Raw genomic sequence first — 26322 nt, forward strand, 5'->3', positions numbered from 1 at the left:
CTGTAATATTAAATGTATGTTTTCCCAGGTATCGGTCTATTTCCTTTTGTAGTTGCCCTCTCAGTTAAAAATCATGTGAGAACTGCCTGTGTGAATTGCCTTCATTTGCATTGAATGCAATCCAGAGTTGGAATTAAAGGGAAATAGGATGACAGGGATGAAACTGAGTATAACACATGATGGAAGCAATGCACTGAAAGCATTCTTGGCCTTGTAGAAACCTGATACTTTGTATGGAAAAGAGGGTTCCTTTCCTGAAGCTGCCCTCTAAGAGAGAAGAGAGATTTCCTCTTTGTCAGAAAGAATACATGGAACCACAAAATAGTAAGACCTGGTGTCTAGATATTGTATATATACACCTGCCACATCTCTGCAAATTAGCATTGTTTCCCATTGAGGTTGAAGAGGTGGATAGGGAAAAACAGGTGTTCACCATTCCTGTAGAAAATGTAGGGCTTAGGCTGCTTCCTGGCCAAGAATATGCTTTTGCATATCAAAGTAGTAAATGTGCTTGTGAGCACTATATTTAGGACAAACTTTTCTAAATGCTTAAACACATCCAGTCGCAAACACACATGGAAATCCCTTGATACCATACAAGGGTGAAAGGACTGCAGTAGGAAATTCTTTATATATCTTATTAGATGACATTGGCTACCTCAAACAGTTTAAATTAGTATTTTTTCCTCAGTGACTTTCAAATATATTGGCCTGAATTTTAATTTAGATCACAATACTATTCAGATCATAATAGTTCAGACTCTTCTTTTGTCCTGGTTTATAGTGCTCTAGTTTATAGTGAATTTACTATAAATCTAAATCCACTAAAGGATTGACTCTTCAGTCTTATTATAACTACACTCATCTGATTCCATTTACCTCAGTCAGATCACACCAGCAGAAAGTGCTAGTATATTTAAATAAGAATTGGCGTAATACCATGTTGTGTGTGTGCGTGCATGTGTATGTGCAGGGGTAAAAAACAAACAAACAAAAACACAAAACATTAAATGTCTCCCATAGGAAGAAACCCAAGAGTCCTTATTAAAAAAAAAAAAAATCCCAATGGATTTTTTCCTGCATTTTCTGTGGATTGATACTACCCTTCTGACCTTAAGTCTCTCCAATCTGAACGTATTTCCCATGCTGTCCTTCCCCTGGAACTCATTTCTCTCTTTCTAGACAGGACACAGTCCATTTGCTTTATGTACCCACCCCTCACTCACTTTTGTGAGTTACTGATTCAAATACCAATACCTTAAACATGTCTTAAACTTTTCCTTTCACAGACAGGTTGTAACCTACATAAATCCACTATCTCCTCTTGCTTAAATAAAATTTTATTATCAATATATATGTTCATCTCTTTCTATGTTAAGGGCTTAAATAACTACAAGATTTTATGCATCCCTAGAGTTACTGGATAGTACCAAATAAACAAATATAGGCACTTCTATGCCTCCCACATTTGCTCACAGTCCATCCTGGCAGTAAAACCTGCACATCCATTTAAAAGCACATAATTGCTTGTACAGCCATCTTCCCTCCCCCGCCATGGGAAAATACAGAATGTGTGGCCAGCCAAGAGAGGTACTAATCTTGATGATGCAATTCATTATGAATCAGGACATTAAAATGTAAAGCCTTAAACATCCTAAATTATGTCCTTACTGAGATCCAGTGAAGAGGATTATAAGGTCCTAGTTCAACTCACTTTGGTTTTGGCACCTCAGCTAGAATCTAACTGGTTTTGTTCCTTTTAACAGTTAATGGAAAGAAGTATGAACCTTCAAAGGATAAAGATAATTTTTCAATGGGCTAAATATTCTAAATATCCTGTGGAAATTCCTGTTCTATGTACTAGCCTGTGGATAGCCTGCCCAGCCTAGTCCAAGAACTGAAAATTTGCTGAAATCAAATAGGCCTGTTAATTAATAGTGACACATACACTTTTTCTTTTATAGACTTTTATCCTATTATACTCAAGTTTGGAGAACATTTAATCAACTGTTTGAACAGAACATCCTAAACCAAAATGGTCACTTTGAAATGAGATACCAGCTTTTGGCATTGTACAAAAACACATCCAAAACTATTTGTTTGAACCAAGATGGTATTATTGGCTCCCACAATGCCATACCCCACTAGGGAGGCATGTAACAAATGCCACCCAGACTTGATTGAAGCATTAAATTCTGTGATCAAAAGTAGGTATCAAAAGTGAAATATCAAAAGCAAGACTAAGTAAAAAGAGACTTGGAAAGGAGATGGGATGAGTCAGGAAATGCTATACTAACCTACTGAACCCAAGTCAGTTACAGGAAAACCAATAGTAACTCTTCATTGGTCAGTAAAGAAAAGTCGATGTTAGTCGATTAGCCTAGTTTGCTAATCGACAACTATTCATAATACCACAATCAAGTTCAGGTGGCATTTTCCCTTTGAAATTTGAGAGAGTAAGTGGCTAAGTCTGCAGCATGGAGAGTATTCAGAAAGGGTTCCTCCAGAACCAGATGCAGAAACACAGACAAATCGGGGGAAGTCTCTTAATCTTCATTATAGTTTCTATAGTGGTTGGCTGCAGAAATGATTCTGATCTTGTGACCCACCCATTTGCAAACCTTAATTTAAAAAGTCAATTATTACAGTGAATCAACTGTATTTTAAATGACTGCATCTGGATTTATCATTCAGAAATTGCTTGACTATGCATGTTTCTTACTAATAGAAAAATTTAGTTGCCTTTTAAAAATCAGTGATGTGTATCAGTTTATCATTTAAAACTAATTGACAAATTAACTTGAGAAAGTCTTATCTCAGGCCAAAGGAGTTCTGTCAAGTGTATCTTCTTCCTAACAGAGTCAAACAGATACCTGCACAAGAACAGTACATTCACTGAATCACATCAAGCAAAACATATCTGCTCTGCTTGCTCACAATGTTCCATCCCACAATAGATTTATTATAGGCAGAATTGCCTTTGGCAATTTAGGTAATGTATTTTTAGGGTGTTATTGTTAGTTTTGAAAACTAAACCTGACATTCTGTAAATCAAAACAGCAGATTAGAGTTGCTAATATTGTTCATTAGCCTTCGTTCCTTTTGTAGATTAGGTTTTCCCATATTATCCTGAGAAACTGAAATATAATATTAAATCTGTTTCTGTACATGCACTCATGTAGAAATGCAGAAAGCTAAACAAGGTACTTTTGAAAGTTCTGTTGGATTTCTTTAAATGACCAAACTACAAGCTGACTACATTTAATGTTCTGTAGTAAGGAAAGCCAGCATACGTAGTGAACGCACTGGGGTAAAATAATGCACAGAAACATGTAAAAAACAACAAATCAATGAATGAAATACCATAACCAGGTCTGAGGGCATTTGCCTGTCACTTTTCTGTATTTTCTATGAACTTCCTTTCCCTGCCGACAATCTGAACTGCTAAGTATCTCCTCTCTCCCAGCCTTGTCTATCTTCTGCCTAAGGCAAGCTTTTAACTCGGGCTGTGATAGGGGACATACCCATCCATTAATGTCTTCAGAACTGTGAGATATTAACTGTTGTTGACACAAGTGTTTACACAGTCAGTGGATCAAGTAAGGAAGACAGAACATATGCAGACCTATTTGATTAAACATAAGATTTCTTGGTGCCTGCTGAGAAAGGTGCTGATGGTAAACCACTGTCTTGTGAAAACCCATTCACTACAAACAGAACTAGAACCAATACTTAATTTCACCTACATGGAGAAAAAAATTAAGGTGAATTTTTTTTTTCTCCAGAAAGCAGTAAACTCCTGAGCTGTAAGTCTTGGCATCTAGACTTCCTTGCTACATAAAAGTATACACAGAAGACACTGAAAATCTGAAGTGTGTTTGGCTTGTTAATAACTGGGTATATGTTATTATAGCCACATTTTTTGAAAAGATGGTTTTGAAATTGCAGTCACAGCTACATGAACTCAGAGTATATGAGAGGATAAACCTGATTTGTTATTACATTATGAAATGCCTAACCTAGCTCAGAGACATTTCTCTACTCATTCCGTTATTTAAAATATTTATTGCTAGGAATCAGCTGCATTTTAATTTTAATTTTGTAAGCCATGTCTAAGTAAGTGAAACACAAACAGCCCTAAGAACAGGTGATTTTCCTTCTTCTTGGAAATAATGAAATAGAATTATCTTTTAACAGCTAAAAAACAGAAGACAGCTAAATCTATGGATTTTTAATAAGCCTACACCTTCTCTTTGTACCATTCTCTAAGGATCATAACTATCAGATAAAACATGCTACAGGTACTGTAGGTTTTATGAATCCACCTGAACAAAAGTACACCAAAGTCAACGATCTTGGTTCTTGCTTTTTCATTCTACTGCTGAACACTTTCAGGCAAATTTTCAGAAATTATCTTGAGCATGACAATTGACTTTTCTGTACATAAGGCAAGTGCAACACACAACAATTCTATGCTAAATAACTGCAAATTTAAAGTAGGCTTCAATTCAAGATTATTTGTGTTGTATTTACTGTAGGTAAAAAAAAATAAAAAATAAAAAATAAAAAGGTCAGCATTACAAACAAACCATAAGGTAATAACCTGCCTTAAATTATACTAATTTTTTTTAAGTGCACCCAAACATTAGGACTCTGACTTGTGAATCAGCAGATTCACTTCCACACACTACTTGTGTGGCTTTTAGTAAACCCTAGTTTATTTTTTGCATTAGTTTTGACATTGTCACTAAAATATTAAACTGAATATGTTTAAGCTTTTTGTTTTGACAAAATAAGGTGCACTTAACACTTAAACACCTTCAAATCAAAATCTTCAGCTTCATTTTACCTAAGCTATTTCAGTGCATTAGGAAAGCAGCCATTTCATTTCACAAGCCTGCTACCCCATTTTCTCATCCAGCTCCCCAGTTCCCAGAACACCACATGAGCTGAGCCTGGAGTTATTAACACTGAAACCTGACAGTAAGAGAAACCAGACAGAAAGTCTGGCCACTAAGGAGTGGAGGGATCTGAAATACATAGACAGAATCACTGCAACAATTTACCTAGACATACAGAAGCACTGAATAAATCAAATTATCTTGATAACCGTTTTGGTTTTGTTTTGATTTTGGTTTTAAGGATGATCCAGTGTAAGCTAGCATATTGCACATGGAAGAATGAAGTGGCAAATTTTAATAAATCTACAATATAAAAATTTCCCTATGCATATACAGAATGTTTTAATTATAGAAAACTTTCTTATACTGGAATTTGGTTTCAATTAAAAATTCCCTTCAATTCCTATATAATAAAAAAATTTGTAAAACTGGTAGAGAATTCTGTCTAATTCATCTGAAGTTATCTGTGTTTATTGTGTTCCCTCCTAGAATATGAATATGATTAAAAATCACAAGTACTGACTTGGAAACTGCTGTGTAAAATAGTATCAAGACTAACAAGAAACATCAATTTTAACCAACAATGTAATTCAGTTTATTTTATTATTATTATTGTTCTGAAATGACTTGAATGTCCAATATTCATTATTTGTGTGACTAACAGAGTTTCATTTGTTACTCTGATTTGTGAGATATGGGTTTTTAAGGGGGAAAAAGATCCCAATATAAGTTCATTTTCTGCTTTATGAAGGCTAATGAACAATATTAGCAATAGATCCCTAAGCATACCCTCATGGTGGAGGAACCTGATATGAGTCTGAAGGTCCTTTGCTACTGTTTCCTCCTGCTAGGTCTGCCCTCTTTCTTTCCATTTAAACACAGTGAAGGAAAAATAACCTAACTCACAATGTTTTTTGAAGAAAATGTTAGCACATTTTTTTTTTTTTTTTTTTCCTGAGAGACTTGGAATATATGGTGTGCTTTGGTTAGATTATAACTGACAAATGGGAAGAAGTGGGAAAAGCTTTGATCACAAAGGCTTTCTGACTTTGATATTGACTGTGCCCATTTATATCAAGCCGTGACTGTCAAAACTCTAAAGTACATTTTAAACATAAGTACAATTTAAGTATGCTTCTCAATGATTTACCTTTTTTATAAAAACATTACCTTTATGTTTAGGCAAAAATGAACATAAGAGAAAAGAAAAAAAAGCACACAAAATTTCATTTTATCATTACATATTGAACATTGTATTAAGAATAAGCAGATTGGTAACTAGTTGGCACGCAAAGGAAAAAAAAATTGGACTGTGACTTCATTTTAAGAATAAGTTCCTCTTAATGTACAGGTGTCTTCATCCCAAGGCACAGCTGTTATAAGCTATGTAACATCTAAATCTCACATTCATATATATTTTTTTTCTTTTTAATGAAAATACTAAATTATAACATTTTGTCTATTTAAGTGTAAAGAGAATATGTTTAAAGATTTACAATTGTTACTTATGTCTGCAGTGTTTTAAAATATTTTTATAATCATCATGGATTAAAAACAATTTCTTGAGACTGCTTGTTCTTGGATGCTTAATCTTGGACATAGACAGGATTAAAGCAAGGAACACTCAAATGGACATTTTAGATTATTTTCAGGAATTACAAATGTACGAATACAGAGAGCGATCTCTGTTGTATAAAGAGCAGCCTCCATTGACTTTGATGGGTATGGAATTGTTCTCTGATTTTTCCAGGTTAAACAACAGAAGACATACAAGATTTAGGCTTCTTATCCTGTACATTCCTAAACTATATCATAAAATATTCGCAAAAACACTTTTGCTGATTTGTGTATTTCTTCATTACTATGTCATGTCATTTTTAGCTCTATGATCCTTGTAGTGTCCTCACTACAGTTATGAGTGCAGTGAGTTCACGATTGTTTGCATTTAGACCTTTTCAGCTTTTGAAGAACCTCCATTCTGGCTGCACCAGACTGTGTCCAGGATTAAGATTCTTAATGTTCTTGATGATATGGGACACAGGGAAGAGCACTCAGTATACTCGCAGTAGCAGGAATATATAAATTGTATATGTATCTTAAGATATAAATGCTCCAGTATTATCAAAAGGGTAAACAATAGCTCTTTGAATCTTTCTTACAAAGAAAAAAGAACACACATTTTTGTCAATATATAATTGTGGTGATATTGTATACGTTCTTTAAACATTTCTTTCAATTGAGAGAAGTCAGGTCTGATGTTCCTTCCCTGTAGGAAACCAACATGAATACTATTCCCTATACAAACTGGAATTTTTGGACATACTTTTTCAGTATTCTTGAGCCTAAAATACAATTTTTAAAAATACTAGATACTTATTCCAATAAAGATTTTGTTGGGAACAAAAGTATGGAACTGTCTCAGACATCACTTATGTTTGAGACTGCTTGAGACAATTTGCATATATTTAATATGGCATTTTATTAAAGGTAAATTTACAGCAACTCTTCCAGCTTTGTTACCCAGAAGACCAAAGTGTGTTTCTTTTCTGCAAATGAGGCTTTTTTTTTTTTTTTTTCTGGTAACAGTAAGCAGCATTCTATATCAAGCTTTTCATGCTACATTTCGGCTGTTTCTATCATTTTCCCAGATATATATTTAAGGTGACCAACTGAAGCTGTAGGCAACTGTGACACCTGCAGTAATGAGGTTTGGTTTTACTTTCTCACTGTTCAGTTGCAAATTTTGAGAATAACAATATATACAGTCAAGCATTTTTTTTGCTATCTTTATCTCCAGGCTGTTGTTCTGTCTCTTGCATTGTAGTATGAAACTAAAGCTCAAGAACACAATGACTTTTAAAATTAATTAGATGAAATTGACTACAATGTTGAGAGAATATCTCAAATGTTTTTTGCCATTTGTTTTCTCTTAAGAATTGTGCTCAGTGTCAGTAAATGACAGTTTTCTTATTGAAAGAAAAAAAAAAAGGTCAGTTTCTTGACAGAAGTTCCTACTTACAGTTTCTTAGAGTGCGCTTTGTATCTTGATTTATGTCATTTTATGAAATCAAGAATCCACACCAGTCTTTTCTAGCTAGTGTTGTTCTTATTCATAGCTGATTAGCTTGTCAACAGGCTTCCTAAGTATCGTTTGTCATCTGCAAAATGTTAACTGGAGATGCAAGGAAAGTTCTTCCTCTGATAGCCTGTGGTGTACATTACTGCATTGTTCCCTTCTAAGAAATTCTTTTCAAAGTTGCTGTAATTTTACATAGTAAAAATGCACAGACAGTCATAGTATAATGGTAAGCATGACAAAAATTCAGTAGGTAATCTTCACATATACTTTCAGCTATAGTTCTTACATTTTGGTAAAACTAGAATTCCTTAGATGTTGTAAACATACTCTCTGTTCTTGTTATTCTCCATTGCTGATCTGATTTCCACAGGTCATCCATAAACAGTTTATGGCATATGAGTGAAAGATGGAATTGTTGACTTACCTATTTGGTCTTTCTTTTCCAGATAGATTTTACTATTATTAAGAAAAGTCTTAAGGTGCAGAGACAGAGAGGAACTTCTAATTAAGTGATATCTTTACATACATGCACTTCACTCCTCTGAGGAAAATCTCACAGAATGTACAATGAATGAGAAATAATACCAAAAAATTAGTATAAGCTACATTATCCAGAGCTCCCTTTTTTCTTTAATAGCTTTTTCCTCATTACATGTCTTGGTCTTCATCTTGTGTCTTGTTGCTTCAGTACTGCCTAGACAAATAACTGCAAAATTCTTTGCACACTTCCCAAAGGGGACTGAATTTCAGAAAGCCAACTTTATCTTGATGTCTCAACTCAACAGAGTCATAACTCCTTTGAAGTGACTTGTCTGAAGGATTGAGGCCTAGAAATCAGCTGTAAGGGAGCATAAGTTAACCTCTTGACATGTCATTCAAAAGAGAATTGTGCTTAGATGGAAATTTTAACAACTACCTGAATATAATTTGTTAAAGTCATTGTCACGAAGACATAATAAGGAAGCAGTTATGTGGTTCCAGTAATAAGCTACTGAGTGCTTAAAATGTTATGATAGATGTTTCATGCATTTTAACAGACACAAATGCAAAATGTGCTAGATATGGTGTGTTTTTAATATAAGAAACTGCTCTGGGTAGATGTTTTTAACACTGTTAGCTCTTCAGCAAAGCACATTGAAAAATGAATTACCATTCTTATATCATTAATGAAGAATAATATTGTAGCTAAGTGCTTACTAGACTTCATCAAAGTTGAACTTATGTAACGATGACTGCAGAGAAGTGAAGCAATGATATAGTAACATACCGTTTTGAAACGGTTATACAGCTAAAGCTAATACATACTTACACAATATTTTCTGCAGGTGAAATAAAGAACTGGAAATCAAAATGCCACAGATGGCTCAGAAACCAAGTTCTGCAAACTTGTATTTACACAAATATGCAGAGAACTCTATTTCTACATTACAGCGCTACATATAGAAGGACAAAAGCTCTCTGCGCATGTACTTCTCATTATTGTCTATATCAAATCTCATAGATCTTTACGCTCAAGGAGTAAAATAATTGCTTGTCAGGGATTTATCCTGAATCATTTTAATTTAAGCAAAATTGCAGTTTGGTAACTTTTTTTTGCCCTCTTTGAACAAGAGGTAGTCAAGCTTTCCCTATGCAGCTTGGTTCTTTTAATCACACCAAACTGAGAAATACAATCTGATCAGATTTCCACTGAAGTCAGTAGCACTTATTTTTAATAATGTTGAACTGTTCTATTAATAATATCTATTATCTAGTGAGAGGAACAAACTTAGCAATTCACCTTACCGTACTTCAGACCTACTGGAATGCTCACCAGTTGAAAACCAGTTGTCTCATTCCTTCTGTCAAAATTTCCCTCTTCCTTAAGTGATACATACATGAACCTTTTTTTTTTTTTTTTAATCTCCTCCCCCCCCCCCATAAAAAAGAAAACATCAAAAAACAAACAAGCAAAAAAACATGAACACTCATCATATGAGTTCTTTACAACTATATACTAGGACGCAATGAAGGCTGTGAACCTGTGATCTGTTCATCAGAAAAGCAGTATCTACCTGAAGAAATGGCAATTTGTTTGGTTTTCCTTGAAAAGTTCTGGAGATAAGTACCGTAGCATTGATTTAGTAAGGCATCCTATTTGGAAAAAGTCCTAAGCATATTCTTAATATACTTACTTGCTTTCTGAATCAAAATATTAATGATTTTACTATTTTTTAGGCAGATTCATTTGGAAAAATACTAACCAAGTCTCTATCACCTGAAATAACCTCTTCAAATTGTAATCCAGTAACAGAAAGACTGAAGTGTTTTTCCACAAAATTCTAATTTATAAGCACATTTAAATATTTTCCACAAAAGCATTAACAAATGAGCATTACAACAGCATCATTCCTTAGAAACAGTGTTCTACGAAAGAAACAAATGAACTGAAAAGTCAATAAAGGTATTTACACATGAAATCTGACAACATTTCCAATATAAATATAAATTTAGAAGCATTATCATCTGAGCCATGTTGAGTTACTGTTGCTACTTTTTCTTAATACTGAATGCTAAAAATGATTTTCTTTTAAAAGCGCTACAGACCAAAATTTCCATCAAGAAAACTCTTGACATTAAGTCAAAAAATTATTCTCAATGTTTGGTAAGTATGAAGTAGAATTAATTAATGGTTTATCCAAACTATTTGACTGTTTTTTAACTGTTAACTAAGAATGTTGTTTTTTTTGTTTTGTTTTGTTGTTTGAGTATTCACTGAAATATTTTCTTGTGAATTCCACTGCCATCTCTGTGATAACACTCTGATTTTCACAGAATCTGATTACATAGTTTAGAATGATTATATGCAAGATAGATGTATATATTCTTCCTTTCACTGGCAGTATTCTGCTTTTTTTGAATAGTGGGTATAAACTGATGGTAAAATGATTAGGAAACGAAGTTGCAAAATTGGAAAGGAAATGATGCACAAAACAAAAGCAGCCAATCTGGATTTTACACCTGAGTTCTGTGTTGTCTTACATTCTGGGTTTGACAATGACCAGCAACTGATGTTTAGAGAGGACTGTATGCTGCAAGCTTCTAGCAGATTGTAGTTTACAGACTGTCTGAGCTAAGGCTGAATCTAGATCATCAGGTTTAATGCTGATGATAAACCTTTCTTCCATGAAATACTGTTAAGAATGTAACAATGGCCTGGCCAGGTAATACCAGAAGCCCAGCTACCCCAGTACTATGTGTTCAGCGGTGGCTAACTCTATAGTAATAGACTATAACTTTATAGTAATAGCCACTCTATAGTAATTGCTAATTTAATGCAGTTACAGCTTCCAGTGACTAGCATCTCATGGACTCCCTGAGAGCTACAGGAAGTGCCTTATCACATTAAGTCCTCATGTATTTCAATTTCATACTACCTATTAACTTCTTGATGCTTTTCATGGCTGTGTAATCATAACATACCAAAATATATTCCCGGATTATTTATTTATTTATTTATCTTGCCAAGCTCCTCCATGTAGGAAAGCCAATCCAATATCTTGTTGCAGTACACTGTATTTTTCTTATTTTAGTTCATCATGTGGAACAGAAACTAAAAACACATACAGCATTCAAGATGTGGACAATGACTGTACAATAGCATAAAGATTTTTTTCTGTTCTGCTTTTACCTCCTTTTCCCATAGTTACTAACATCCCTTGGGACTTCTGGTCACTTCTGAGAACTGGACTGTTTTACACGAGATATATTTACAATGACAGCACAATTTCTTCAGCTCAGTACTAACAGAATCCATTGCTGTAATTAAATTACTTTTTCTAGTATGCATTACTTTGTACATACTGATATTCAATTCCACCCACCATTTTACTATCCAGTCATTCAGCATTTTGAAACCTTTTAGTAAACCTTCATGTGCAGCATTTTATTTGATTTTCCTAAATTATCTAATTGCTTCAAATACTGTTATCTCAGTGTTCCTTCTCTTTGCCCAATCATGTATGAATATGTTAGTAGAGATTCCTGTGGGACCATTAGTAGCAGAGATTTCCTGTGAAATGACTGCCACGGCAGCCCAGTTTATTAACATATGAGTGATATTACATGAGCTTTTACATATTCTTCTCCAGAAGAAAAAGCATTTAATAAAGGAAATGGTTTAGTGATGGGAATCAGTAGCTCAGGTTGATGGTTGGACTTGATGATCCTGAAGGTCTTTTCCAACCTAAATGAATCTATGATTCTATAATTGCACACTACTACTGAGGAGAACATAATTCTTCAATAGCCCTACAAGATTAGATTATAACAGCCACTTTCTGTCATGACAAAAAATGGTGAGGATAATTTAAATCACCAGTCCTGGAATGTGATTAAATCATCTTGCTTCTCAAATGCTAAATAAGAAAATTATAAAAGTAGAATAAGAGTAATTTAGGACCTGCTATTCACTAAAAACTTGCTTTCTACTGCTTCTTCCCATTAGAATAGTAGAAAGGTCAAGTCTACTTCTGCTGAAAAGTCCTTTTACAAAAGATGAGATAGGACCCATTCATATAAATCTAGATTTATTAATTCAAGACAATCTATTCATATACACTTAGCACATCCTGGAGACTACTTTGCCCCCATTGGTAAAACAGTCTGTTACATGCTTGTGGCATTTTGCTTTCCCATCCTCTAGTGGTCCTCTTGTCATCAGTATTTCAGGGATCTGCTCCCCATTTTCCTTCAAGAGTTGAGCCTGAAGTTTTGGGAGAATAACTTCAGTCTACTCCAGACCATGCCCTTGGGCTCTGTTGAAAATATTTTGGCAGTATACCAATGTTTAAAGAGAAAGCTGATCCACACAACAGACGTGTTTTATATAGCCCTACATATATACTAAATGGAAAACTATCTATACCTGGCCTTGTAAAATTCAGTGATATGCTGACATATCATAACTGGAAAGTCTACTGCTTTTCAGCAAAATCTTAAGGTTTCTGGAAACACCCATGTGGCAGTACTTAAAAGTAAGTCTTAGTATCTGATTATCTGATACCCAATGATTTTTTTCACCTTGTAATTAGTGAGATTCCTTATTGTCATAATTTTCAAATTTACTTCCATAACCATGTTCTTTTTTTTTTTTTTTTTTTTTTTTTTTAATGTTTCTAGCTATTACAGAGCACAACACTTTGCCTTGAGAAAGCCACAGATACACTAATGCTACATATCTGATTTCTGGGGCTCCTGTTAAATAAATTATATATTTAAAGTACCACAAGCAGAATGTAGGCCTTAAAAGAGAGAAAGAAGATGGATGAAAAGAGTAAAAAGAAAGGAAAAAAGCATACTGAATCCTCTATTGTCAGACTATATCCATATGAAATTTCACAAAAAGACACAAAACAAAACAGACTGCAAATGTTTATTACCTTATGTGAATGGTCAAAGAGCACAGTATCCCCTCAGCTTATATCTTGTAGTATGTAAATACTTCATGATGCTCAGTTGGTCTTCCTCAAGTTCAAAACTCCCTAAATGGGCCTCACTATTTCCTAGTTTGAACCTACAGCTTTTTTTCATGAGACACATTCAGGAGAGAAGGAAAGTAGTTATGATGTGCTCAAGTGAACATGCAGACATTTACCCAGAAACCCTACCAACATTTCTCTTCAGATGCCTGACATTGCTTTTCCTTAACCGATACAGATTAAGCATTCAACATCTCAAGAAGTGATGCCTTTGCCCTTCTGTTAACATATGTTTTTGTTGTTGTTGTTGTTTTTGTTTGTTTGTTTGGTTTTGTTCTTGCTTAGATGTGGGCCAGATATATTCACTTTGGAACAGCACAGGTTTGCATTGCTGAAATAAAAGCAAACGCTCTCTACCAGCGGTTGCTTTTCTGCTGTCTCCACGCCATTCCTGCCTCCTGCCACTGCTACTGTATATTATAGCAGGTGTCCATAGATGGTAATGTGATAAAACCACTCAGAAAATTTCAGTAAGTTAAAATTAACAATTTTCTTCATCGGTCACTTCTTTAGTCAAATTCACCATATGGATGCTTGAATATTTGTGCTGTCAACAAAGCAATAGGCAATGCAAGGACAGGACCAGCAGACAGCAGGGCTAGAACAACACAACTTTAAAGTAAATGACAAACTTTTTCAAAGATAGATGAAATTCTGCAGTACAAAACACAAAGAACGGTATACAGAGCATTGAAAAACAGTCAGCAATGGCCCTGCCAGTTCCCATTACCTTCTGATCTAAGTCATTCCTACCATTCAAGGAACAGAGATGACTTTTTCAGAAATATTTTTAAGTGTTAGCATCTATCAGTATCTGTGAAAAGCCTACTGCATTTTTATGACTTTTCATGTATTTGGTTGAGATTCTTATACATGTCAACACTGTTCCCAAAACATGTTATTTTCAACTATCTGTGCAGAACTCCCAAGCCTATGTGTGCTAAGGACAATTCTAAAAATAACTGCTACATATTTTTTATAGTTATTTAAAGAAAGTCAACCTTAAAACAAAATCCACATATAGTAAGTAACACGAATGAAAGTACAACTGTTCCTGCCTAACAGGAGGGCAAGATGAAAGGCTTATTCATCAGGTCAGGTCATAGACCTTGCCGTAGGTACTCCCAAGGAGCAGAAGCAGGTTACAAGTGAGGGGAAACAGAAACTACTTTTCATCAAAGAAAGGTGGGCAAACAGATTATTGGAAGAGGGGAATTGCTTTGTTATCACAACTCCAGTAAGCAATCAGTATGATGGAGTCAATGGCATAACTTGCGCAGCATCTTCACCCTGTATTTTACAGAGAATTGAGGAATCAGAAGGATCTTTCTTAATTGGCCTCTGTGACTGGACAGAATAAATTACAGGCTATCCAATAATGTTTTAGTCCCCTTGAATATGTTCAAACCTATTTTTTTTCCCGTCTAGTTGTTTTCAGCCTTAATTCAAACGCCAGTGCCAGAAATATAGATACTGGATGGTGTTAGTACAGATTCAGGACTAAGTACCAAGGACTCCAGTGGGACAGCCTTTGAGTATAGATGTAGACTTCCTGTTTCACATGTCTTTTAACCTGTTTGTTTTGCTTAGATTCAGATGACAGTCTCTATGGAAATATAGCATACCTATATTTGTTCATTAGGCATTCAAAATCTGTTGTGTATGTCATGTGAATTTCACAGGATGAAAATCTGTCTCTAAAACATACTAGGAAAAAAATATCCATTCTATTCAACTGGATTTACTGGTCTTTTAATTACAGACTGTAAAGCATAAATTATAATGGAAACAATCCTACCCTGATATTTAGAATCCATGTGAAATTGAGTATCATTTAGGAAGGATCAAGATCTGCAAGCCATATTCAAACAAAATACTTCAGTGGTATTTTGAGTATATAAAGGAATACAGGATGGATTTGATCTTAAAATGGTGTATGCAAAAAGGAGAAAAGTGAGCATTGTATTAGGTGTAATAAAGTTCACTTAAGATTTGAATATCTAAATAAATAGCAATCTATGCAGTATCTCTCACACAAACTTGCACAGACATTACTTCCCTCTTCAAGGGAGAAATTTAATTTTTTATGCATTTCTCTGTAGGAAATTTTTAAGAATTAGCTCATCAGTTTTGTATACAATGTCTAAGAGCTGTAGAGCAACCAATGTAGAGTTGTTTGTACAGAACACCAAGTGTCAAGCAATCCTGCACATGAAGGATTTCTGTTATTTTAACCATCATCACTCACCTTAGTCACGTTTTTAAATGAATGTCTGTGAAAACTGACTGAAACAGACACAGACACAGACACAGATTTCTAGGTTGGAAGAGACCTCAAGATCATCGAGTCCAACCTCCGACCTAACACTAAGTACTCCACTAAACCATATCACTAAGCTCTACATCTAAACGTCTTTTAAAGACCTCCAGGGATGGTGACTCCACCACCTCCCTGGGCAGCCCGTTCCAATGCTTAATAACCCTTTCGGTAAAGAAGTACTTCCTAACATCCAACCTAAAACTCCCCTGGCGCAACTTTCGCCCATTCCCCCTCGTCCTGTCACCAGGCACGTGGGAGAACAGACCAACCCCCACCTCGCTACAGCCTCCTTTAAGGTAACTGTAGAGAGCGATGAGGTCTCCCCTGAGCCTCCTCTTCTCCAGGCTCAACAAGCCCAGCTCCCTCAGCCGCTCCTCGTAAGACTTGTTCTCCAGACCCCTCACCAGCTTGGTCGCCCTTCTCTGGACTCGCTCGAGCACGTCCATGTCCTTCCTGTAGCGAGGGGCCCAAAACTGAACACAGTACTCAAGGTGCGGCCTCACCAGAGCCGAGTACAGGGGCACAATCACTTCCCTAGACCTGCTGGCCACACTGCTTCTTATACAGGCCAGGATGCTGTTGGCCTTCTTGGCCACCTGAGCACACTGCTGGCTCATATTCAGCCGACTATCAACCAATACTCCCAGGTCCTTCTCGGCCAGGCAGCTTTCCAACCACTCATCTCCCAGCCTGTAGCTCTGCTTGGGGTTGTTGCGCCCCAGGTGCAGGACCCGGCACTTGGCCTTGTTGAACTTCATACAGTTGACCTCAGCCCATCGCTCCAGCCTATCCAGATCCTCCTGCAGAGCCTTCCTGCCCTCGAGCAGATCGACACACGCACTTAGCTTGGTGTCATCTGCAAACTTACTGAGGGTGCACTGGACGCCCTCATCCAGATCATCGATAAAGATATTAAAGAGGACCGGCCCCAGTACCGAGCCCTGGGGGACACCACTTGTGACCAGCCTCCAAACAGATTTGACTCCATTCACCACAACTCTCTGGGCCCGGCTATCCAGCCAGTTTCTAACCCAGCGAAGCGTACACCAGTCCAAGCCACGAGCAGCCAGTTTCTTGAGGAGAATGTTGTGGGGAACGGTGTCAAAAGCCTTACTGAGGTCAAGGTAAACCACATCCACAGCCCTCCCCTCATCCACCAAGCGCGTCACTTGGTCACAGAAGGAGATCAGGTTCGTCAAGCAGGACCTGCCTTTCATAAACCCATGCTGACTGGGCCTGATCGCCTGCTTGCCCTGCAAGTGCCGCGTGATGACCCTCAAGATAATCTGCTCCATGAGCTTTCCTGGCACTGAGGTCAAACTGACAGGCCTATAGCTCCCCGGGTCTGCCCTCCGGCCCTTCTTATAGATGGGCGTCACATTGGCTAGCCGCCAGTCAACTGGGACCTCCCCCGATAGCCAGGACTGCCGATAAATGATGGAAAGCGGCTCGGCCAGCTCCTCCGCCAGTTCTTTCAGTACCCTCGGGTGCATCCCATCCGGCCCCATCGACTTGCGCACATCCAAGCTCCTTAGCAGGTCGCCAACCATTTCCTCATGAATAGCGAAGGCCACATCCCGCTCCCCATCCCCTTCCGCCAGCTCAGGGCACTGGGTATCCAGAGAACAACCGGTATTGCCGCTAAAGACTGAGGCAAAGGCGGCATTAAGCACCTCAGCCTTTTCCTCATCCTTAGTAACTAGGTTTCCCCTCGCATCCAGTAAAGGATGGAGATTCTCCTTAGTCCTCCGTTTCGCGTTGATATATTTGTAAAAGGATTTTTTGTTGTCTTTAACGGCAGTAGCCAGGTTGAGCTCCAGATGAGCTTTGGCCTTTCTAATTTTGTCCCTGCACAGCCTCGCTACATCCTTGTAGTCCTCCTCAGCGGCCCGCCCTTTTTTCCAAAGATTATAAACCCTCTTTTTTCTGCTAAGCACAAGCCGCAACTCTCTGTTGAGCCAGGCCCGTCTTCTTCCACGCCGGCTCGTCTTTGGGCACATGGGGACGGACCGCTCCTGAGCCATTAAGATTTCCTTCTTGAAGAGTGCCCAGCCTTCCTGGACTCCTCTGCCCTTCAGAACCGCCTCCCAAGGGACTCGGCCAACCAGCGTCCTGAGCAGCTCAAAGTCAGCCCTCCGGAAGTCCAAGACAGCAGTTTTACTGGTCCCCTTCCTGGCCTCGCTAAGAATAGAGAACTCTACCATTTCGTGGTCACTCTGTCCAAGACAGTTTCCGACCACCACATCTCCCACCAGTCCTTCTCTGTTTGTGAAGAGAAGGTCTAGCGGGGCACCACCCCTGGTGGGTTCACTGACCAGCTGCGTCAGGAAGCTATCTCCCACGCTCTCCAGAAACCTCCTAGACTGCTTTCTCTGTGCCGTGTTGTGTTTCCAGGATATATCCGGGAAGTTGAAGTCCCCCACGAGGACAAGCGCTGACGATTTTGCAACTTCTGTCAGTTGCCTATAAAACTCCTCATCCGTCTCCTCATCCTGGTTCGGCGGTCTATAACAGACCCCGACCAGGACGCTAGCCTTGCCGGCCTTCCCGCGGATCCTAACCCACAGGGATTCAACCTTATCATTCCCAGCCTGGAGTTCCACAACATCAAAAGATTCTCTAATGTAGAGAGCCACGCCACCACCCCTTCTGTGCTGCCTGTCCCTCCTGAAGAGCCGATAGCCAGGCATTGCAGCACTCCAGTCGTGGGAGCGGTCCCACCACGTCTCCGTGATGGCAACCAAGTCGTAGCCTTCCTGCTGCACGATGGCTTCCAGCTCCTCCTGTTTGTTACCCATGCTGCGTGCATTAGTGTAGATGCACTTCAGCTGGGCCATCGCCTTCTTCCCCAGCCTAGCCATTGCTTCCCCCGGCACGGCTCCAACAAGCCTTGTTTGAGCCCCGTCCCCCTTCTTGCCTAGTTTAAAGCTCTCTCTATGAGCCCCGCCAGCTCCTGGCCTAGGATCCGTTTTCCCCTTTGAGACAGGGACCCGTCTGGGGCCATCAGGCCGGGTGCCGAGTAAAGCTCCCCATGGTGAAAAAAAACAAAATTTCTGTGCTGGCACCAGCCTCTGAGCCACCTATTAACCACGTGAGCTTTCCGTGTCCTCTCCGTGCCTCTCCCTTCCCCCGTAGGGATAGACGAAAACACCACCTGCACTCCCGCTCCCTCCACCAATCGTCCCAGCCCCCTATAGTCCTGTTTGATAGCCTTCAGGCTTCTCTTTTCAAGATCATCACTGCCAGCCTGGACTATCAAAAGCGGGTAATAGTCAGAGGGGCGAACCAGGTTTGGAAGCTTCCTGGTAACGTCTCGGACCCTGGCCCCAGGGAGGCAGCAGACTTCCCTATGTGTGGGGTCAGGCCGACAAATAGGGCCCTCCGTTCCCCTGAGGAGGGAGTCGCCCACAACAATCACCCTTCTTTCTTTCTTGGTGGAGGCAGTCCTGAGGCGTGGAGTCAACTTCCTCACCTCAGGCATCCTCCTGGGTAGGCTTCCTACCTCGTCCTCACCCACCGGTCTCTCAAGCTCCAGGGCCTCAAACCTATTGATCAAGGGCACCTGGGAAGGCAGCGCCGGAAGGGGAGGGCATCTCCTGCGAGGTCGAGAAGGGACCTGTCTCCATTCCTCCTCAACTCGCAGGTCCCCTCCCTCTGCCCGATGGCAACAGGGCAGGGGGTCCACCCCCCTTTGGGGCGTCTCACCCCGGTCCCTCTCTCTCCGGTCCTGCAGGGAGTCACTCCACCAGTCTATCTCCCGCTCGCACTCCCTGATAGCCCTCAACCTCTGCACCTCCTCCTTGAGTTCCGCCACCATGCGGACCAGGCCGTCCACCTGCTCGCACCTCACGCAAGCAGTCCCTCTGCCTCCCGCCGATGGCAGCAAGAGGCTCAGACACTCCCCGCACCCGGAGACCTGAACTGCCACATGTTTGGACGGGCAGTCGGTCTGGGTGTGTACTGACTTCCTAGAGAAAGCACCGTGCCTGGTGGAGACCATTTCAGCCCAGCTGACGGGAGAGTGCCCTTAGAGGAGGTGTCCCTATGGGCGGGTGTGAGTGCTCCGCCCTTCCTGCCCGCCGTGCCTGCGCTAACTGCCTCGCTAACTGCCGCGTCACTCCCCCCGCGTCACTCCCTGTTTGCCGTGCTCCTGGTCGCTCGCACTGCCTAAGGGCTGCCTTTGAACGGCCGGGGGGAGGAGCTGTCGCTGACGCTGCTGGCTCCGCCTACGCCTCGTCAGCCTCCCTCACGAGGGCTGCCGGTGACTGGCGGCTCCCTCACGTAGTAGCCATTACAATAGTAGCCAAACAATAGTAGCCATTTTTGTTTGTAACGTAAGTTTTCCCCTTTCTTCTGATGTTGGTCTTAACATTGACCTAAATGTACCTGCAGTTTAAAAGGACCATTTATTTCACTTGTTTGATGGACAATTTTATTTAGTAAACTTTCAGTCTGAAGAACATACTGTAGTGATTTAAGGGTGAACAAAGCCAACATTTCTGGAATGGCATTTTCTGATTGACATGGGAAGGAATTTCTAGTGGTATATGGTTTTATAAAGATACCAATCTTTTAAGCTAGCACAAAATAAAAATAGCTTGACTTTAGCATGTTACCCATTTCTTCAAAAATGGCATGATGTGAACAGTCCCCATAATATTTTTAATGAGACGCAGGCTCAGTAATAACCTGACATATTATTAACATTTTGAAATTTTAAAAAAATATATATTTTATTTCATATAAGTAAGACCACAAAATGCCACCTCTTCTACAACACAGGACATTAGCTAGAGGTGAAGTCATGCTATGACAAAGTGTAGTACAAATTGCTACGAAACTCTGAGCTCTGACTAGCCAGTTGTGCTGGTCATTTGATTGCAGTGAGCAGAAGCCAACTTTCAGGCTGCTCTCAAGGGAGAATGGGAAAAGGAAGCGTAACATTTTATTCACTAGTTTTTCAATTCACTGGAGGAAACTACGTGCTTACATTCATTTTCTTCCTTTTCTTCTCTCATAAAAAACCACCATTTTTATGTTTGGTTTTACATTTTTTTAAAGTTCTTTCTCCAAATTCAAAACAGAAACTTTCATCCTGATCTTAACTGTATTATTGCTACTATAGTTAAAATAAATGGTATTTCAGTCCCACTGTTGAAATTACATTAAGATTCTTAATTTCTAAGCAACAGAAATGGAAAAATCTGAAAATAGCTTCCTAAACATGAAAAACAGATTTACTTCTAGCAACATAAAATCAGGATTGGTACACATCCAGCTCTCTATAGATTGAAAGCCACAAAAGGGTAGCCATTGAACTATTATAGATTTTAGCAAATTAAGACTAAAGTGTGTATGCTGTTGCTTTGAGACAAATTGTGTGTGTTCCACTAAAATCCATTATGTTGCTTAATAAGAAAACATATTCTAAGGAATGCTTAGAGCAATAATTCTTCATCATCTAAAAATTAAAACACAGAAATCACTTATGAAATGTTATCTGGTTGTTGAAAAACTGCAGCGAGTACTGGTAAGAAAGTATTGTAGTACTTACCAAAATAGGTACCAAAAGCTCACAGAAATCTGTCCAGTACACAAGCAACAAAGGGAGATGGAACTAATCATGAAAGTTCATTTATAATAGCAAAAAGGTTACAAACAAACTGTAAGGAAAAATAACTTTGAGCATTTGATACCAAGAATATTTTGTACAGAAGTTATGCTATTTTTGTATGAGACCAAGAAAAATTCACAACTGCTAGCTCAGTTGAGTAAACATATTCCTGCTGTTTATAGTCCTCTAATTGGAGGCTTATTACTTACTTTGTATTTGCAGGTTCTCTTTTGATGCAAAACTTACTTGGCAGTGGATCCTGGAAATCATTTTAATTTATTTTTATGACACTTCATTTTGTTTGAAAGAGATTTAAAAATATATTTATTGTGTTGTGGGTCTATCAACATTTTTTTTTCACCTTATTCTTTTTCAGAGGAATTTTATTAAGGAAGTTAAGAAAAAAAAGAATGACTGCTTTTGCTAGGAAAAAAAAAAAGAATTTAGCAGCAGCAGATCAACTAATTATAATTCTAAAAAAGCTGCTTGCCTTATACTTGGATTTTTATTTTTTATTTTTTCTATTTGGGACTTGATCCAGAGAAAAAGTGTCCTACAACTGACAACAACAAAATTATTATTTTTTTTTTCAATGGACAGTAGGGAAACTAATCACCTTTAAAATTGAACGATTTAATTTATTAATTTATTTAATTTTAAATGAGGAGGCTATATTTATGCCTTGGTACCTGAAAGCATTTCCTGTACTGTATTGAAAAATCTGTCTGGATTTAAGCATGGTTCAGACTAAAAACTTGCCCCAAGAAAACTTTGTTTTTAAAGACAATTTAATACAATCCCTATTTTTCTTTGTGGACTATAAAACTATTATGGGAGGTTATTTTGGTGACTTTTGGGAAGCTATTTACACTACAAATTCTAACTATTATTGTTGCTTAGCTTTGCTTTTATTTGCATAAAGCCAGTCCATGGCTTGCAAAACCTGTTGGAAAGGGAAAGAAAAAACAACCCAAAACTCATATCTACCATACTTACTATCAGTACTTTTGGTGACACCATTCAGGAATTCCATAGACTCAAAATAAAATCACAGTCCTTTTTCTCCTTTCAGAATATAGCCTCTTAATCCAAATAATATCAGAGAAGTTAAAATTTAGTCCATTCATCTGGCAAATGTTTCCCTCTGTTTTATAAACATGCATATCACAGAGAAAAAATGTTCAATTTAAGGTTTTTACATGATTAGAGTGTAAAAAATCATCATAGAAATACAGTTATTCTCAGAGTTAATTATGTCCTTACTTTAATATATTGTGTTCCCATAAAACAATGGCTTAGCAAAACCAATTGTTATAAGCAGCCAGTTAATACATTCAATTGTCTAGGAAGATTATAAAATAGAAATTCTCGTACTATGTTCTGACAGCCTCACCACAGGTTGGAGGTAAAATGTCAAGAAAGCTTGATAGGAAAGGGAAGACGAGGGGGAGAAGATGTGACAGCTTATCAGAAATGTTGGTTTAAAAATTTGATAGCTACTGTCAATAAAATAGGCTGGTTAGCAGAATGCAGTACTGCAGGTAGTTACTGTGCTATTTCCTCTGCATATATTTACAGCCTGTAGAATCATTCCTTTTTTAACATTCCAGTTAAAAGTTATATCATATAGGAAGGAAAAACAAAAAACAAAACAAAACAAAACAAAACAAAAAACCACTAATGTATATGATGACTTTTTACACACCGATAATTAATCATCACATTTCATTAATAAATTATCAAGCACTTTCAAGCTGTCCACAATCTTTTTCATCTAGTTTGCATATTTTATAATGGTGGAATAACATTTTAAAAAGTTTGAATAGGCACTTACTGGAATTACAGTTAATCCTGATACAGTCTAGATGGGGAAGAATAGATGAAAAATGAAAATTTATCCTTCAAGGTAATAGCTGCAGACATCCAATAAAATCACAGTCCACCCTTCCGGGGACAGACACATGCAAATATGGCCACTCTATATCATCGGTCTTTACATACTGTTATAACCCAGATATACTGCGATAAATCTTTATAAATAGAAACGACAAATAGGGTAAAAATGGCCAATTTCAAACAAAGCTACATGGTGACAAATCTAAGCGAAAAAATCAGATTAAATGTCAAAGATGCTTAATTGAGGCAGGCTGCAACCTTTTCCCCATCTGTGAAAGAACAGTTAATTTCTCTTAGCGCAATTAGAAAGTGCTCCGTCACAATGGGTTATAGAGCAAGCCAGGCCACAGTCAGACACCTTGGACAACTCTTGTATAGTATACCTCAAAGGCTGATCTTTAACAACTAAATAGTATAACACAAATTTCATTTTCTAGGCCTATAAATAGGGATTGGCACTTGTTTATTTTTTATTTTTTAAAGTATAGAAGTAATAAAAAACAGTGACTATATTTAAAGCTACATTAATACACAGAAAATAATCACATATTTGTAAAGTGACAATTAGAGAACACTGTTTTCAGATTATTTACTTGCCTGACTTAAAAAAAAAAAAAAAAAAGCAAAACAAACAAAAACAACAAAAAAAAGAGAAAGAAAAGAAACGGGTTGGGGGGGGAGATAAGAAGAAACAATATTGCTAAAGCATGGATTTCTTGAACTATGTAAGTAGGCAAAACCTGACAGACGTAGCGTATTTTGTACAGAAAGAAAATGACCTGATCTGTACTGTGCTGGGTTATCTGCCTTTATCACTGAAATAAAATAAAATAATAATAATAAAAAAAAATAAATCTCTGCCATGCTATTTGATTTGTGCAGCTACTTCTGGTATGTACCTTTGAGGAACAGATGTACCATTAAACCTAGATTTTGTTTCCATATAGCTGAGTTTGTCATGTGTCGTCAACCGCATCAGAAAAGTGGTTACAAACAGCAAAGGACCAGCAGCGGCATAGCCCCTTTTACAGAAAACGAACCTGCGGGAGGCTCCGCGCTGCCGCCCGGCGCCGCAGCACCCGGCCGCTTGCAGGATCCCCAGCTCGACACTAGAGGGTAGTGCAAGAAAGGAGGAAACGGGAGAACCCTTTGCTTCTCCACTCTGCAGAAGCCTAAACACCACGAGAGTGTTCAGTTTTTTTGTTTTGTTTTGTTTTTTCATAAAGTGGATGGATAGGTGTTTTTTTTTTTTTATGTTTTCTGGGAATCATTTTATCTGCTATGATTTAATAATATGTTTATATATATATACTTAATTCCCTTAAAGAAAATATCACTCCAGAGTGTGAATGACTTCGTTGAACATGCATTTTCCTAAGTGTACTTCTATTCTCCATCAGGTCCTTTCTTAGATTTATACATAAGCATGACAAAAGGACTTTAAATTTATTATTTTTACTATTATTAGTACTATTTAACTAGAGAAAACTATAACCTAACATTTTGTCCATCATATTTCAAAATAGGAAACCAATTTTCTTTTTTTGTTGTTGTTGTTGTTGTTCTTTCTTTTTTGTTTTCTGTAAAAGGGTTTGTGCCTCCTGTGTTCACATGGCTGTTTGCTGAGGGCCGCAGTCTTCGGGCATTGAAGGGTTGTGTTATTTTTCGAAACTACAAAAATACCACCACAGAATTGTTTAAAAAATAGAAGATGAGTTTACTATAGATTTGACAGCTAAAAAAAGGAGACCACGAAATCCATCAGTGGAAATTATAGTTAATTGCAATATTTTCAGCATTAAAAATAGATATTCTTTAAAATATATGTATGTTGTACATTAGTTGGTGGACCTAAAAATGAACTGAACTATGTACATGTTGTTTCTTCTTGCACATTTAAATTGTGGAATTTCTACTATGGATAAGTTGAGGAGGGACACCAGTCTTCCACAATGAAGAAAAATTATTTGGCCTAAAAGTACCACTGATGAACTAGTCTTCTCTTTTTAGAATACACAATAATACAAAAATATTGTGATGGAATATGTTAAGACTATATAAAGAATACAAAAATGCAAAAAAAAAAAAAAAAAAAGAAATGAAGTATAATAATGGGCATGTATTTGTGTGTGTATGTACATATGCAAATGTTGCATCAACATGTATTTATATAACATTTCAGTTTACTTTTAATGTTAAAACAGGCTGTTTCATAAATGTTTGCAAGCAAAAAGAAAAATGTAAAGAAAATAATAATTTCTTGGAGGAAGAGTTTGTTACCTAGGTTGACCGTTAGTTTAACTCGTCCTGCATCCAACTCTAATCGGAGGGTATCTGCAGATTCCCTAGAAGTAGTTGCCATTAAAATGCCATAAGCTCGCTGAGACCTGAACCGTAAAGAAACATCTTCTGCCTCGGTATGCATCACAACAGGGAGCTGTATTTTCATAAACATACTTCCATCATAGCTTAAAATTGTTGCCTCTGAAAACATAAAGTAGAAAATCAGTTATTAAAGAAGTATAATGTATTTATTATCATTGCTCAAATACAAGGTGATAAATGTATATCCACACAGCATGACACAGAAAAATTACACATTACAATTATTATTACTGTCAAACATTAAAAAAAAAAAAAAACAACAACACACTTGTGTTTCTTTTAAAAGCACCAAAATATTCTACAATTACTCTTTTAATGCTTTTTATGCATCTTCAAACAGATGGGTAAAATCACCTGTAAATAAATGATTGCCAGACGGGGCCTGTACTATGCAAAATATATCAAAGCCTGTAAAAGGTATTCAGGTAAACATTACGATTTCTTAGAAGGTCATGTCTGACTGTCATCTACCTAGATAAGTGCTTTAGGATACTTTATGTATAAATCTATTCAGATTGCTACTACCACAGTTAAGATTATCATCCAGTTAGCAAAAAGAAGCCTTAAGTCATTAGGGTGAAAAAGGTGACTATCACAAGTAGTTTGGG

General features: G+C 37.7%; 1 protein-coding gene across 22 annotated transcripts in view; it reads right to left on the reverse strand.

The window, feature by feature from the left end:
* Positions 1-26322, reverse strand: part of NRXN1 (neurexin 1) — a 731365-nt gene that overhangs the window by 393431 nt on the left and 311612 nt on the right. For 15 of the 22 annotated variants that reach the window (XM_035562184.2, XM_035562089.2, XM_035562175.2 and 12 more), the window contains 2 exons: positions 25610-25813; positions 23268-23294 (listed from right to left, as the gene is read on the reverse strand). In XM_035562184.2, the coding sequence (XP_035418077.1) occupies positions 23268-23294; positions 25610-25813 (231 nt within the window). The remainder of the gene's footprint in view (positions 1-23267; positions 23295-25609; positions 25814-26322) is intronic. The other 7 variants (XM_035562244.2, XM_035562216.2, XM_035562225.2 and 4 more) reach the window with 1 other exon arrangement.

This window comes from Cygnus atratus, chromosome 3, assembly GCF_013377495.2.
Source record: "Cygnus atratus isolate AKBS03 ecotype Queensland, Australia chromosome 3, CAtr_DNAZoo_HiC_assembly, whole genome shotgun sequence".
NCBI lineage: Eukaryota > Metazoa > Chordata > Aves > Anseriformes > Anatidae > Cygnus > Cygnus atratus.